At 47.0% G+C, this 17,025-nt stretch overlaps 1 protein-coding gene across 2 annotated transcripts in view; it reads left to right on the top strand.

The window, feature by feature from the left end:
* Positions 1-2,090: 2,090 nt before the first annotated feature.
* The window catches only part of FOXN3 (forkhead box N3), a gene marked incomplete at both ends in the record, with an annotated part of 111,920 nt that continues 96,985 nt past the window's right edge, over positions 2,091-17,025 (top strand). For both annotated transcript variants that reach the window (XM_079537630.1, XM_079537629.1), the window contains one exon: positions 2,091-2,633. In XM_079537630.1, coding sequence (XP_079393756.1) covers positions 2,091-2,633 — 543 coding nt within the window. The remainder of the gene's footprint in view (positions 2,634-17,025) is intronic.

Here is a 17,025-nt window from a genome sequence, read left to right as displayed (position 1 = left end):
CCGGGTGGGACTCGGGGTGCCGGCGCGCGGCCGAGGGCCCGTCCGGAGCGACGCGCCGGGCGCGGGCAGAAGTTGCCGTCCCGACGCGGGGCGGAGGGCCGCTGACATCTGGCCAGCATTGGAGGTATGCGCGCCGCCGGCCTCCCCCGCCCGCCCTGAGCAGCGCCGGTCGCCTAGCAACGGCATTGATTGGCTGCGTCGCCGGCCAATGGGCGGGCGCCCCCCGCCCGGGCGGCGAGTGCGGTGGGAGCGGTGCGCGGGGGCCGCCCCCTCCCCCCTCCTTCCCCCGCGTCGTCTCGGCGGCCGCAGCGCAACCCCGGCGCCGCGCGGGGCCCCGGCTGCGGGAGGCTGCGCGCACCCCGCCGAGCGCCCGCGGTTGGCGGCGGGTTAAAAATGCTCGCTCCGTCGCGGGCCCCCCTGTGAGCGCCGCTCCTTTGTCTGGTGGCGGGGAGAGGCGGCCGCCGAATTCCTCCTCGTGTCCGTGTTCGCGTCCTTTCCCAGGGCCGAGCCAGCCCGCCGGGAGATGCGGCCCCGCCGCCCCCCGGGCCGGGTACCGAGTGCCGCCGCGGTGCTTGAGGCTTCGGGCCCGCTGGGCTGCTCCCGTCCGGGAACGGGAGGGCGGGCGCGGGGCGGCCCTTCGGGGGGGGGCGCCGAAATAAGCGAATTAAACAGAAAGAGAGCAGCGTGTTGTCATGGTGACGGCGCAATTACATTACTTTACTGTCAGCCGTCGCGTAATTCCCTGTTCCGAAGCTCCTGGGACGCAACTTCCATCCGGAGCCGAAGTTGCGCTGCGCCGCAGGGCAGTGCCCGCCCGGGGCCGGCGGAGCTCCGGCGCAGCTCGTTTCCTCCGGCAGCCGCGGCCCAGCGGGCGGCCGTGTGGCGGCTGTACCTCTGCCGTGCCTTTCTGCTTCGGTAATGGCCGCGTCGATTGGAAGTATATGGAGGAAGACCCGAAGAACTTCCCTTTTTCACTTTTCTGTAACGTCTGAAAGAAGTCCGTTGATTTTCTTTCCCAGAACGGCTCTCCTCCCGTTTTTCCTGATAGATGCACTGTTTGTTTTGCTGCCGCCTGTGCTTTTTGCCCTTTAGTACGGTATCAAGTGTGACTGTAGGAATTGTGTCAGTGGTCCCCTGGATGCAGGGCATCTCTGCACTGGTGCAGGAGACTGCCTGCTGTTGAAATGCATTGATCCTCACCAGTGTTTATTTCGCAGCTGGCCGTGCCCCCAGTCCTCAGTCCTGGCACTTTTACTGCACGGCAGAGGCAGGGAAGCTGTGCTGCTCCTGCAGTGCTGCTGCTGCTCACACGCTGCTCCCAGCTCCATCCTCCCTGGCTGCCTGGGTCCCCCCATCCCTGTCAGCTCAACCTGCGCTCAGCTCCCAGCACCTCCTGCCTGCCTTGGGCCACGGCTGAGGGCAGCTCAGTGCAGGTTAAAGCCCTCTCTGTTTACATACACTTTTAAAGTGCTCTATTCCTCTGGCGCTTGTTTCCCTGTGTATTGGCCCTGGTCCCAAAGCTACTGTGTGCTGCTTTCCCTCCCTCCTGTTCTGCTTTGCAAGTTCTGCTGCAGCAGTGCCTGTAGTTGGATTTGGTGCCTGTCTGCGCGAGCCCTCAGCCAGTGCCTTTATTACAGAGCTGTTGTGTTGCCCTCAAGACTGAAACAGCTGAACTTAATCTGAAGCAACTGCACCTAAGCCCTCTTTTTTTTTTAAATTTAAATTTACATGCTTATTAAAGTGATATGATCGGAGTATTCAATGATTTGATACACATATTCATTATTAAAGGAGTGTGTCCCTAGGATTTCCTGTGTAAGGCTTCAAGTACAGAGAGAACTGAGGCATATTGGCATTATCATATCATTCCATGTATTGAAAGTTCTTTACTTGCCTTGACTTCAGGTTATTTTACCCAGAGTTTGGGAGTGAGCTTTAACGTGGGTCTGTTGTTTTTAAAACAGATGGCACGAGGCCAAGCAGCTGGTGGGGAAAAGCAGTCAAAATGTTATGCGGTACCTTTACCAGCTAATAACTTTTTTTCTGTTTCTTTTCCCCCCGGTGTGGGACTCTCAGGAGCCTCTGCCTCAATGGGTCCAGTCATGCCGCCCAGCAAGAAGCCGGAGGGCTCAGGAATCAGCGTTCCCAGCGGACTGAGCCAGCGGTACCAAGATAGCGATTTGTCAAAGGCACTTCATGATGACGAGGACCTAGATTTCTCTTTGCCTGCCATCAGATTAGATAAAGGGGCCATGGAAGATGAAGAACTAACTAACTTGAACTGGTTACACGAGAGCAAGAACTTGCTGAAGAGCTTTGGGGACTCGGTGTTACGAAGCGTCAGCCCCGTTCAGGACATTGGTGATGACACGCCTCCGTCCCCCGCCCATTCGGACATGCCCTACGATGCCAAGCAGAACCCCAACTGCAAACCTCCTTACTCCTTTAGCTGCCTCATATTTATGGCCATCGAGGACTCGCCAACCAAAAGACTGCCTGTAAAGGATATATACAACTGGATTTTAGAACACTTTCCGTATTTTGCAAACGCTCCTACTGGATGGAAAAATTCTGTAAGGCATAATCTGTCCTTGAATAAGTGTTTTAAGAAAGTGGACAAAGACAGAAGTCAGGTAAGTTTGCAACTGTGGAGGCCTGTCTGTGATAAAACTCATCGGCTTATCCCAGAACGTATTCATAACTGTAAAATGTAGAATACACAACGCTGTCCCTGGTAACGCAGTTCATTACGTTCAGAAGACCAGCATTTCTTTAGCATGGCTCATTCTGATTTTATTAAATTCATTGTCTAGACATCAGCAAGAAAGCAGTCGGTGTGTGTGTTTTCTTTGCTCCCCAGCTGGTGTCTTCATGCATAGTGGTTAAATATTGTTTTTAGTTACCGTGCTGTGGTAATGGTTTCCAGCTCTACTAGATGAATGTAATCATGTTATAAATAGGCTGCTTGCTGTTCTTGGCTTATACAAACATATAGTGAAAGGGTATGCCTTACGTAAGAGGCCATCTCTTTTTTCCCCGATCTGTGTTGTACTCAGAAAAGAGGGTTTTTTTCTTTTTTTTCTTAAATGAGTAGAAGTAGTACTGAATTGTAAGGGCGAAGCTTCATTCTCTTACAAGTAGAAACAGAAACTCTTCAAACAGAGCAGATAGGTCTGGCATCAGAGGTGAAAGTTACCAGAAACTCAGCCATTCTGTCTCTGGAGTTTTGCCGCTTCTGAGAACAGTGCAGTGGCAGAAGTCTGGGGAGCAGATTGTTGCTTTCAGATCTCTGCTGTTGCTGTCTGGTTTCATTGCTGAATCCTCAGCTGCATCTGCAGGAAGAGGCTGTGTGCGAGGGAATGGGGAAACGAGCCGCGCCGCGGAGGCAGGACTTTGCATAACCTTCTATTGCATAAACCAGACTGGGAGCAGATAGCATTTTCTGGAGGGGGCGGGCTCCAGAACCTGCGATCTGGGATGAATCTTTGGCAAAGTACGAGCATACTGATAAAAATACCAGCCTGCAGATTAATTTCACAGTCCTTCCCACAGGTTGGTGAACTAAATAGCAGGTAGAATCACGTCGCTGGCTGCTCTGCAGTTGGCTGAAGATCAGAAAGGGAGCACTTTTTTTTCTGGCAGAAATAATAGATGCTGTCAGCTGCTGTATTTCAGTTAAGTTAGTGCTGTGATAGTCTTGTAACTGGTTACCCTGGAGCGAGACTTCTGTTGGTGGTGCTGTTCTCCATAGTTTGGGTGCGATTTAACTTTAAATACTCTGGAGTAGAAGGTATTTTCTGGATGAAGAGTCTTACATTACCCTAAGCTAACAACTTTTTATTTAAGATTACTTAATTTGTTTTTCCTTAAGGCTTTACTTTCTTAAATTACTGATTTCTTACTTTTTTTTTTTTTCAATGTCATTCCTTGAAATCCACTGTCCACGTATTGGAGACCACATGCTGTATGTTGGTATTTTTATAAATTCGTTGCTGTGAACGATTGTGTACGAGATTAAAAAACCTGTTCCTGAACTGGATCTTGTTTCATGTAAGCCAGAGCCTCAAATTCTTGTTTGGAAGCAAGACTATAATAGCAAGGGCCACACCAACCTTTTATGATCCTGTCCCAGGCCATAAGAAACCTTAACACACAGCACATGTTAAAAAAACGACCAGTGCCGTAACTGGCAAGGCATGTGTTTAGTGCTGCCATTTGTTCTGTCCCCTTCCTTTGTTTACAAGCTGACTATTTAAATTACCATTTCCTTCCTATGAGGAACCTGTCTTCGTGCATATCTGTCGAATATCCGCAGCCTTCTGAGATCACAAGAGCCATACCATGAAGCACTTCTCCACGGGGAAGGGGAGAAGCACAATACATGAGTAGTCACCTATGTCTTGAATTCATAATTAGAGCCGTGGTTGAACAGCAAGACAATAAGGTGTGGGGAGAGCCCTTGCCTGTGGAAGTAACAAGGTGGGGTTTTAGACTTCCCTAGAAAAGCATAGGATATGAAAAATAATTCCTTCCATCTTTTCATGCTCCTGAGCCCTTAATAACTATGCAGTCACCCTGCTGGTAGCCAGCATTAAGGTAACTGAGAAGAGAATCTGAAACTTAAAATGCACAAAGTCGGGTCGCTTAACTCACGTCCTGGCCAAGGGACGTGGCAGGTGGGGACGGGAGTGCAGAGCTGGCACTGGGAGCGGGTTGCTGAATCAGGTGCCTGACAGCTAATTGTGGACTTGGAAAGCACTAACCTCCAACTGCTGGCTTTGAAAGACATTCATGTGCTCTCACACACCTCCAGAGTTAGTTCGAGTGCCTCAGAGCAAGCAGCTCTGTTGCTGACAGCAGCCTGCAAATCTCATAGGGTTCCTTGGACCTCTGGGTTGGGTTAACTCTCCATTACAGGGAATCATCTCATGCCACTTCTTCCAGTTTGTTGCCACATTCTGCAAGTTACAGGTTTAGAGTGTGCTTGTCTTACTGTTTGTATGTGACAAAAAACATTTGGCAAATGGCATCTCTGAAATCCTAACAAGCTGGGCTCCGAAACATGGAGTGCAGGGAAGGAGTTAATCAGTGCTGGGAATTGCAGGCATTTGCTAGCTGATGTGCGCTGACACACGCTGGAAAGCTAGAAGCTTTCCTCTCTGAGTTGTGCTTTCCACTGTTTGTTTGTATAGCCTTTTGGTAATGGTTTTTCTAAAAAAAGTTCTGCTGAACACTTAATTCTTTTTTGGATTCCCTCTACATAGTAGTTCCCTCAGTCTTGGGCTCGCTCATTTATATTCATGGGGCTAAATACGTATTTAATAGCCTGCAGCTCTTGCATGTGTGTGAATGCTCGCCTTTTGTGATGTGAGATGCTCGCATTTCCTAAAATGTGAGATCCTTGCAATGGAAAGAAATTTCCAGCTTGCCCTGTTCTGGATCTTCTGAGGGAGCAGACGTTTTATCCCCAGCTGTGCTTATGTGTTGTTGCAGTGCACAGAGCTGCTGTGCCATCAGGCTCCCTGGGCAAGGCGACAGTGACCGCGTGTAACTTTGCTGCTGGCTTGAGGCAGGCAGGAGGGCTGAAGAAGGGAAAACGCTGAGCCCTTGATTGTGCAAACCTCTTTGCATTGAGCTCAGCAGTTTAATAATAGTTGGCCGGAGCATAAAGTGTCACATGATGGGGAGCACAAGAGGAGTTCCCTGGCTTTGTTTATACTGCTGGACTTGTGAATTCAGTCATTCAGATTAATCCTATCGTGAGCACACAGATCTAAATGTCCTCTAGTGTGCGTCCCGGTTAGCACAGCCCTCAGCCCGTGACTTCTCTGACTTCCCTGCCATCTGGTCCTTGGCTGTGGAGAGGAATTTTTCTTGTATATGCGTCTCCATAGCAACGCGTTTGCAGTTGATATGGAAAGTAAGCAGTTGCCCTAGCAACGGAGTTACTGATGTGGCAGCTCCTCTGCTCGCAGGGAAAGGGCTAAGCTAGTTCAGACGCATTATGTAGGTTTGCTGTAATTATAGCTGCGCCCACTAGTGCTGCTGTAGCTATGGGTCTGTTGAAATATTTTGCGATAAGCCCCATTTTTTTTCTCCTTGAAGACCTGTATTATTATTATTATCCATGTAGGGATTCCTGCTTTGAACAGAGGCCACTAAGGTTGTGTTTTCAGGGCGTGTGATCAATCTGTGCCTTTTATGAATGCAAACTTTGCTGACAGTTATTATCAAACGTGAGTGGATGAAGGAGAAAGATGCCTGGCATCACTGGCTTCTCTGCAGTTTTTTGGTCTCACTCAGCAGCCCAGCTATGGAAAAGGAAGCTCTCATCCTGTGCCTTGTGCTCTGCTGCCTTTGTTTGCCCGGTCTGTGCTGCTCCGGATATCCCTCCTACAGACTGGGCTCCTCTTTGTGTCTGCCCTGCTCGTCTGAGGAAGAGAAACGTGCACGTGTTCCGAGCTGGGTGCATGCTAGGGAAATTCAAGATCTTCAGGGTTTGTTTGGTGCTTGTGCTGAGGGATGTCTCAATAAAAATATCTCAATAAAAATGTAATGAAAGTAATGGATATGATATGGGGATGGGAGAAGAAAATTCTTCTCGCTTGATATTGAGGTTATTCTTAGAAGTACATGGATCATAACTGGGTCACAGAGATCCAGCAAGGCTGCTCCTCTGTCTGAAGTGGGCTGTGGGACCCGAGGTCTCCTGAGTTACTGGCGTGTGTGGGATGTCCTCATGCCATGTAGCCTGGTCTGTGCCATGGCCAGGGAGCTGGTGGGACGCTGCACGTGGGGACTTCTGAGAAGACCCTGCAGCCAGCATGCTTCCTCTGAGGTGATACTGCCTGGGCTTTTGACAGGTAGAGCCCTGCAGGAAGATAAGAGATACCTGGTGTGAGAAGCAAGGCAGTCTAATTGTTCTTTATTATGAGATCTCTTAATCCAATCTGCATACACACGAAGGTGGTAGACGTGGCAGTAGCAGTATCCTCCCTCTGCTAACGTTCAGGAGGATGTCCTTTGAAAGCTGTGTGGCCCTTTGGGTACGGAAACAATCTCCTTCAGTTCTAATACAGTTACCACCTCTCCTGACCCACATTGCACAAGCATCAGAATTGCATTGGGTTTGTAACATCTGGTTGGAACTACGGTGGAAAAACCCTTCAGGCTCATGTTAAGGACTTCAAATGATGCTGACGCCTTTAATAAAATGATGTCCTAAATGAGCAGATCCAATTGTTAATGTCCCAGATTGTTAAAAGTGTGGGTTTTTTAAATTAGAATTCGTTGTGCTTAACCCCAGATCAATTTTCTTATATCTCAGTCTGGCGTATATGTTCTCTCAGCCACCAGAAATGTTCCCCTCAAATTATTTTTTGAAGCAAAGAGAGTCATCTCCTTCTAGAGAAATCATAGCAGTTTCTAGAAACTTCCTGTAATACAGAATTTCTGGATACTAGTCAATTTGTGGAGAGCTTTCTTGAACCCTTTCAGCTTTGTTTTTGAAGTGCAAAAGCAAGGAATTATACAGAATATTTAAATAATAGATTTCCTAAAGCTCTGCATGGAAATACTCTTCCACTTAGCTGGCTTCCAGCTGGTTGACTACATCATTGCTTATTCTTTGCAGTAGAGACTGCATGTGTGTGCTGGTTTAGAGCTATACGGCGCATAATTAGTTTTTTTTTTCAAATAGTGATAAGAAGCTGGCAATATCCAGAGACCTCTGCACCTCCTGTCTTAGTTACTGGTGTTAGCTGACCCTTGTAGAAGATAGGCAGTGGGCTGTCCCCATCCTGGGGAGCTGTGGTGGGCTCTGAATGTACCCTGACAGGCAATTGGCCTCCTGGTTATTTGGGGGAAGCTGACCCACGCAGACATGGTGAGGTGTGTTAGTGCTGTGGGGCCTGGACACGAGAGCAGAGCCGGGCTGCTCTGCACGCACTGTGCCTGGGCTGTGCGGGCCGGATGGAGCGAGCTGTCGGCCACAACTCCTCCCTGTTCTGGGCTGCATGCTCCAGCAGTGTGCTGACACGCTTTGGCATTTCAGCGACGAGCCCTGGATCTAGTTGCAGATCAGATCCAGCTGGACTTTTTTTTCCTCTCTTTTTGAATTCTCAAGTTGCTTTTCAGCTCAGTTCCTCAATTCAGGTCACAGCCTAGCAGTCAGTGGTGCTGACACAACTGAGGGAGCTGTGACAGGGGCGGCTGGGGAGTACCTTTGGCTGAGATGCCCAAGGGGCAGTGACAGCAGAGGCCTGACGGAGGCCAGCCCTGCAGGGAGAACAGGGCACACGTGAGATCATGGGGTTGGGGCTTAGAGGAACCCCAGAGATCACTCAGTCCAGCCCATGCTCAGTAGAGACACCCTCAGCAAAGGGACATAGCCAGGCAGGCTCCGAATGCCTCCAGGAGAAAGAGACTCCCTTTCTTCTTCTGAAGATGTTGGCTTTGGTTTTCCCCCGGGAGCAGTTGTTCAAGGGGCCAGTGTTGAAGATGCTTCACAGCTGGTTTAAACTGAGCCAAGTGCAGGCTGCCAGCATTAGGCATAACCCCCCAACAGCTTTTGATATACAGATGAACCCCCTCTTCTCCAGGGTCACTCTGCGACCCCTCTCCAGCTTCTCCCAGCACCTGTGTCAGTGCGCAGTGAGCTGCTGGAGAACTGTTTTCAGTGGGATTATTTTTCAGTGGGCTGATTTGGTTGGTTCTTTTTCAGCTCCCTGCTTGTCTTGTGGTCTCTGTGGTCAAGTGGTACCTGCGGCAGCACAAGAGTGGGCTGAGCTCCATTCAGATATGCAGCAGCTGGCAGCTTAGAGCTGGAGCAGAGGGTGGGCAGGGCTGTGGGGACGTGAGCAGTGGAGATAGTTCTGAGGGAGCTGTGCTGGATATCCTCTCAAAAGCTGTTTTGAGAGGATACTGCTAAGGAAGGATCTCCACAAAATCAGTTGTCAGGCTTTTCTGTGCAGCTGTCTATTTCCTCGCTGCCCCCCAGTGCTTCTTCCTTCTTCCTGGGGAGATAACAGAGTGCTGCAGACCCACAGTCCCAGTCTGGCTCTGCAGCCACTCTGTGCTCTGAGTACAGCACTGGGCTAGAATTCAGCGCTGTGCAGTGCCTTACGTGCCCATGAGGAAATGCTGACCCCTGGGGAACTGCAGGGAGTTTCCTGTGGAGAAGGGTTGATGTGCAGCTGAGCAGCAGGCTGGGAAGTAAGGACTCACTGGGCTTTCTCATCTGGCTGAATGTTCACACTTCAGTTCTTCACCAAAACAGCAAAGTATCCATTTTAGCTACTGTGTGTGTGTCCCTTGGACTTCTCTTTCCCTGAGAGGGAAGCGGAATGCTTCCTGCTGGCTGAAGCAGAGCAGCGGGTTGTGCTGCACAGCCTCATTCCTGGGTAAAGACCTCTTGAGAAGCTTTTAGAAGAGCTGGTGGTGATTGAGTGGTGTGACTGTGAGTGCTGCTTGGGCAGCCTGAGGCAGCCTCTGGGGCAGCCTGTGAGGTGCTGAGGAGCCTTCCTTGCTGTGTGCAGGACGGGCTGGTAGCAGGTTGCCGCGCAGCTCTGTTTTCCGTTCGGTTGTTCAGATGTTGGCCCGCTGGGCCTGCAGCTCAATGCCGCCTTCTGAATTATTTTCAGCTGTCTTGTTGCTGTGTCTTCATGGTAAATCTAGGTAAACGGTCCAAGCTGAAATCCGCGCTGAAAAGAAGCCCGGTCTGACTCTATTTTTAATTTTTTTGTTGTAATTGTGTATTGATCAGTGGTGACTCAGTGTCTAGAACTAGAAGTAACTGACTTTTGTCTTGTTGAGAATGGCAGAACATTGCTGGATAAGGCAAGGTGCAGACAACCCATGTAGCTGCAACAGTGCAGTGCACTATGCTGCAGTTACATGTGTGGACAGATTTCCTTCAAAAAAACCATGCAACTGCATCTGGTTAAGTATTGCTCAGTGAGCCTCTGGGGAAGCACTGCACTGCACACTGGTATGTATTTTTTTAAGCTAATTAAGATTTCCCTCTCTGAGTATTTGCTCTTATCGTTTGATTCATCATCTGGTATTTTGAACCAGTGCAGCTTTCCTGACCGCCATGCAAAAGAAGTTAGTGAAGAAAGTTTGCTTTAATAAAACACATATGCACGTTGCTGCTTTTCTGGTACTTAAGCTCAAGACAGTTGATTGTAAAGAAGAAATTTGTTAAGAACTATGAGATTTTGCTTTCTTCAGCATCAGTAGCTGGCTTCTTACGATTCAGCAGTATAGCTTTAGTTCTCTGGTAGCTAACTGCTTTCCCAATACCTGCTGTTCAGCTCAGTTTCCAGTGAGTCTCTGCCCCTCTCCCAGCTGTTCCGCACCTCTTGTGCCTCAACACTGGCCAGAAGTGGGACACCTGCTCAGTTCAGGGACTGAAAGATGCTGCAGGTAGGAGAGAGGGGCCAGTGCTGTCAAGATTTATGTACACAACAGCTGCTCAGCTTGCGTCACCACAGCCCTCCATATCTTGTGGATGCGCGTGGCCTCGGGCTCACCAGTGGACTGAGGTGCACGAGGTGTGGAAGCAGGCAGGGGCAGTGACCCAACTACTTTAGCATTAATATTTTTTCCTGTTTTTAGTAGGCCCTTTTAAGCCTGAAATGTTACTTGTTTTTTTTCTGTTCTCCACCAGTTTGGACTCTCAACTTCAGGGGAGCTGCTTTTGGTTTACTCTTGGGTAAATACCAGACAGCTGAGGGCTGCAGAAAGCAGCAGTTGTAGCCATAAATGATGTCTCTGTCTTACTCGGTTATCCATAATAGTCATTTTGGAGACGGTACATTTTAATGTATTAGTTATGTTTTTCAAATTCCATTCTGGGTGTTATGAAAACTTTACCCTGGAAACCGGTGTAGGAGTTTGTGAGAGGACTCATTCCAGGGATCTTAAATGTGAGGGGGATTTTCCTTGATACGGTAGGAAAGAGACTAGATTGCTGTCCAGAGACTTAAGATGCCCAAACTCTATCTCCTGCGTGCTGAATTGCTGCATTTCATTGCAGCAGTGAACAGTTGCAATTTGCTAGTAGTTGAGTACAACCAGGATTCTGAAGCAGCAGTGTAAGTTGCTGAAAAACACCTGTTGGTAAGTAGAGGAATGAATGGAAGTCTGTATGGGGAAATCTGAATAGCAGAGAAGTGTCTCTGGCACTGCGTGGGGCAGAAACTTATCTATGGGATTTTGCACAAGAGAATCTAGTTGAATACTAACAGCAGAATTCACACTATTTCTCACTAATTCAAGCTATCAGCAGAAAATTAGGCTCTGCTCCAGAGCTGTATTTATGAGATCCCATGGCTGCCTACTGTGGGAGGGTACTCACTGAGATGTGTTAACTATGGCAAATGTTTTTCTGATCTTACTGTGGAAAGAAAAGCCTCCAGTGGAACTGGTAGGGGCTGTGGGGGTTAATAAAGGCTGGGGTTGGGTACTGACGTGCCTTGTCTCAAGCTTTCATTTTCATATTTGTCTGTTTTCCTCACCCTTTCATTTGAAAGGTGCAGAGTGGGAAGGTTATGCATGCTCTTTCTGAATTGGGCAGGAGGTTTTGAAATGCTCTGCTTTTAGATAAGGAGGAAGGAGGTAATTGTCATTGTTAGGAGTAAGTGATACAGAATGTAATGAAAGCTGCAGTTTTGCAGTTAGGTCAGTTCTCCTTAAATTGTCGGATACAACTAATTGTTTCACATGGTTTGTCTTCAAGAGTAAAATCCTTTCCATGCAGGATAACTGTTTTTGCAAAATTTCTCTTCAGTGTTACTATCTTGTACAGTCTGTCTGTGTGCAGCCTTCTCCAGCCCTACAGCAGGGAAACCGCATGTCCAGGGATCCTCACTGCTCTTAGGAACGCTGCCAAGTCTTTGGAGAGGAATGCCTGATGGATGTGAGAACTGCATGATGCAGGCTGAGCTGGAGCTGCAGTTACGCCCAGACTTGGAGAAAAAATGGTATAGAGCTCCTGGGTCAAAAGGCATTTCATCCTGCAGGAATCGCCTTTACAGATGGCATTCAGTTGTAAACTTCAGTGAAAATAATGGTAGGATTCTTGCATTCATTCACCTTTCTTGAAGTACTTCCGTGCCGTGGATCGGAGGTATAAATGATTCATTGGTTTACAGGGATTGCAGATGTAGGTGTTTTGCTGGGAGGGACTAGAAGTTATGGGGTTGGAGTGGCTCAGATAGTGGGACCAGGCAAGTGCTTTGTTTTTCTGTTCTGGCAATTGACATTACACATTATTGTTACATAATTGCCTCATTGCACTAATTAATTTGGCTTTTCTCTCTCTTGCCCCCCTTCCCTAGAGATCAATGTTTTCTCTCAGGGCTCAGTGCTTAATATGCAGCCCTCACTGTTGTAAGAATAGGATTGGTTTTTTTTGGTTTTGTTTTTCCAATTTATTTCAAGTTCTAGTGCTTTTTAGACTTTGGGCTGTACAACAGAGGAAAGAAGCTGTCATAAAGAGATAAATTGCACTGAAGAAGCTAGCTCCTAGCTATTGAGACAAATGGGATTTTACTGTTCAGGCTCTACCTCCTCTTCTGCTTAAATTCGTTTATTTTTGTATCTCTCTATCCCTGTGTGTATATGTATATGTATGTGTATGTATATAAACACTACCATAATCATTTTGGTTTTCAGATCATCAAAACACCTGAGGTGAAATGGCAACAAAAAGCAGTGGATTTGGACTGTCACACAAAGCTCTCTACTTGCTCGCATCCGTGCATTAGGAAAACAGCATGCTGTGGCAGTGGCATGCAGAATTTCCTTAGGACAGATGTGCTGTGTTGCCACAAATGGTTACCAGTCAGTCTGAACAGATCGCTCTGAAGCGTGATACTAACTAACCTGAACTGTCTCTCTTGGTTTTTTTTTTGTGGGTTTTTTTGTTTTGTTTTTTCCCCTAAAGGACACCAGAACTTGAAATGTGGAAAAAAACCAACAACTCTACTTCTGTTAATTTTTTATACTTCTAGGTTTTGCTAAAACACCTGTAAGACTTTGGCACCTTTTGGGGCAGTGCTGCTTCTGTTTGGAGGAAATAATTCCTTGTTCTTAGCATAAGAAGTCTGCTTTGCTCTGTCATTTGCTGTTGGTTTTTAGAGCTGCGTAATTTGGAATTTGGGAAAACAGAGATGTAATTATGACCATTTCCATGAAGAGATGAGCTTTACTGTCATCCCTCTTGCTTGAGAAGAAATACAAAATTTTCATTTAGAAAGCTTTGATTTTAATTTGCAGTATTGAAATGGAAAGAAAGATCTTGCTTTCTTACCCTGTTTTTCTGCTGACTTGGGAAAAAGTGTAGGAAAATGTAGTCCTCTTCCCCTAGCTAAAATACGTGCATTATTTTAGTTTCTAAGTATACACGCTTATGATTTAACTGCTCTTGCTAATTAGCATCTGCTCCTTCACCACCACTCGAGTCCCTCTCACCCTCCAGTGGCACTATTGCCAAAAATCCATTTGGCTGGGCTTGAGCTGATGGGACAAACTTCTGTTTCTTGATTACGGTACAATTACCCATTTGTGTGCTGCATCAACCTCAATTTATTTCCCTCACAATTTATAAATTAGGGGTCACAAACGTGATTTTGGATTTGCACCCCGAATCTTTAATTTAGCCATGCATTAGGAAGGGGGGGGGAAGAATTTGCTTCATCAGTGAGCTCTGTTTTTTCCTGTTTTGACTGTCAGTTCCTGTTGTTTGGCATCAGTTTGAACAGCACGATGGTTCCAGAGCTTGCTTAAGTGGCTTTTCAATTCAAGCCATGTGTAACTTCAGCTCTGCTAACAGAGTGGGATTGCTTCTCATTCTTCATACAGATACACAGTTCTGTTTTCAAAGAGAGGCAATTCTGTAATGATCCAGATGGGTTTTCTGTGTTGTGTGGCTGTTAAGGTAGACAGAATAACGCTAGTGTAGATGTGTGTGTAAAAGTGCAAATGCATGCGATGGGGATGGGGACAGCAGTTTCTATGCAGATTTGTACCCTAACGTTCCTGAGTTTGGCTCAAAAATCATGATACTATTTAAAATAATGGAGATGTCTTATTTTAGAGTCTTTAAGATCCCCACCATCTCTTTACAGAAATGAAGACAACTGGAAATGTTTTGTTTTCATGATTTTGGAGCATCTTAGGCATTTCTAATAAAAACACCTGAAATCCCAGTATGGTACAACACCATGAATTGGCAGTATTGAAGCCAGATTCTGGAGGTTTACCATCAATCTGTAGTCTGTCAAGTTTCTTCAGATTTCTTTTGTTGGTGGTGTGTTTAGCATTTCCCCAGAGAGCCCTTTGTGAAGAAAAAACAGCAATTAGAGAAATCCTTTTCAGTGCAGTGCAGAGTTCAGTGTCTGCAGTAGCAGGACCCAGCTCTAAGGCCTGGGACTGTTTGGAGGACTCCTCAGTTTCCTGTGTGAGGCAGGCAAATGCAGATCTGCATACCACCACCATGCTCGAGGGCTGGCTCTTGCTCTACAGCAGGGCTTGGTCTGCTGCCCAGACCTGAAGCTTCTCTCAGAGTTGTTAATGGTCATTTGGGTCGATGTAGTTAATAGTAAAGCGTGCCTTCCTTTTTGCTCAGCCTTAGGTAGGACCTTCAGCAACTTGGACCTTGTTGTATACGTATACATCTTCCTCTCTAGGGGAGTACATTATTTTTCACATTTGGGTATTCATTTCCTATTGCTGTTTTTGTTTCTTTTCTCTTAGTTCTTTATTGTTTCCATCACCTAGTAATGCAGCTGTTCACATGCATGGGTGTGAGGGACAGCATGGCAGGGTGAAGGGCTTTAAGTCACCCTTATGCTGTGCTGAAAGCTCATTAGCATTTAAGAAAAGGAGGAAGTTGTGAGCCTTTTTGAACAAAATTTTTCATTTGTACACCATCTGCTATTTTGGTGCATCAAACGTGAAGGCTTCCTGTGCGAAACCGATAGCGAAGAAGATCACAGAAGACCTGGAACAGTGACTCAGGTCACAGCAGGCCTGTTCGTGTGACAGCCGTGTCATCAGAATAGCTTCATTTTGGCATTCTTCAATGAGATTTTCTTTTCCTTTAGAGGGTATATTTGTTCAAAGGCACATTTGATCTTGAATAATTTGGAAGAAAACAATTTTCCATCGTTTGGTTCTGAGCTCTTCACAGCGTTAACATCTGATGTTGGATGGTTTGTCAATTTTTGTTACTGGAGTCCACTCAGAAATGGTTTCTCCCTGTTTCCTTCCACTTCAGGCACATTGAGTCAGATAAATTCATGCACTGATGTTTAATCATTGAGCACTAATCACCTTTGTGCAGTATTGATCAGCAGCCTTTTTGTATACTATGATTATAATGAGTAATAGCCTGCCGGTAAGTACCAAGGAGTGGTGCAGATGGTGAGGTAGCCCTGTGTAGCACTGCTGCTACTTTTCTAATTCCCAGCAGTTCTTGCTCTCATCATAGAGCATCGCTTTCCTTTTCCCTTCCCCTGGCCTTTCCTTTTCCCCCAGTTCCATGCTCCACGAGGTGCAGCCCTTCCTGCCTTCCCGCAGACACGTGTCATTCTCCAGCTGCACCAGTCCCACACGCCTGCAGTTGCCCACGGGATCCTTTTCTTAAGCAGTGTGTCGTTCCTCCTCCTCCTCTCAGCACACTCCTGTTTTACAGGTGGCTGTCTGTTAACATCACACTTGAAAAGGACTGCTTGTTAGATAACGAAGTTAAAAAAAAGACTGGGGAAAACCCAAGTAGGCAGGGCTGTGGTGTGTGGGTTGAAAGCTTTTTCCCCCCCTTCCTCCCACCCTTTCCTTACAGAGTAAAAGACCCAGTCAGTGTGTGAATTCTCTGTTCTGAATAACCTCTCTTCTGCACACACGACTGATGCTCACATCCTGTTTTCTAGCAGCTTGGCCAAAGCAGCCCCCTGAAGAGTGATGTTTCTGTTTCTGCAGGGTTTGTTTCTGCTTGCTCTCAGGCTGGCTCTGCTGCCTGTGGTGCATGTCCTCCCATTCTCTTGCAAATTTAAGGAAATCTGCTTTTCCTTTACATCATGGTGGGATTTGGAATAAAGTGAAGCGGACTTTAATCGGAGGAAGAATATATACTGAATGAGGATCCTTAGTTATTTGGACTTTGAGGAATGCTTTGCTTATATGGAACTGATCTGCCTGGGAAACAGCGTGAATAAACCCGTGAGCCCTATTCTTGCCAAGCTGCAGATTGTCATCAAGGACTTGCTGGCTTCCCTGAACATATCTAGGTGGAAATATTTGTCTTCTTTTTGCTTTAAATCAACTCACACCAGTGAATCTGTCATATTTGTTTTTGTTTTTTTTTTGCCTTGTTTAATAAACTACCTGCATACTTTTCAAATCTGTTTTGTTGGCAAAAGTGCTCAGGGCAGCTGAAAGGCAGTATTAATTACCTGCTCTGAAATACGCTTGATGGCATGGCTCATGCTGCAGAGGCCCTCGTGCTGAGCTGCGGTGTGGTGCATCCACTGCTTTCTGCCTTTCCCCATTTGTAACCCATTTAGCTGTGCTTAGAAAAACTCAGGCACCTAAAAATTCAGCTAAAACTGAAGGACAGTTGTCTTTTTCAGTGTTAATTAATATCACTGTCAAAACTTTGGAGACTGAGCAGCCTCATCTCTCCTCACTGTTTTTACAAGCCCAGCACAGGTGAGTGCTGGTGCTCAGGCCCTGGTGCTCCTACAGGCAGGTGCTGCCCTGACTTTGTACTGATTTGCACTGAGCAAGTGAGCCAGAGCTTTGGGCACAGCCGAGGAGTTGTCTTGTTTGGGGGGGGAAGTTTGAAGTGCTGGAATGGTTTGTTTTGCTCCCCAGCATTTGTCATTCAGCCATGAGAAAGAGAAAAAATGGTAAAAAAAAAACAACTATTTTTGACCTTGACATTGAAGTGGGATTGAAGGAGGGATTGGGATGTGTGTGTACAGGTGGCAGAAACGTGTGTTGCTGTGTGCCACGGCAGTG

Source organism: Tetrao urogallus, assembly GCF_951394365.1.
Source record: "Tetrao urogallus genome assembly, chromosome: 6".
NCBI lineage: Eukaryota > Metazoa > Chordata > Aves > Galliformes > Phasianidae > Tetrao > Tetrao urogallus.
The sequence above is the reverse complement of the archived record's forward strand: the minus strand, read 5'-3'. Positions and strand labels throughout refer to the sequence as shown.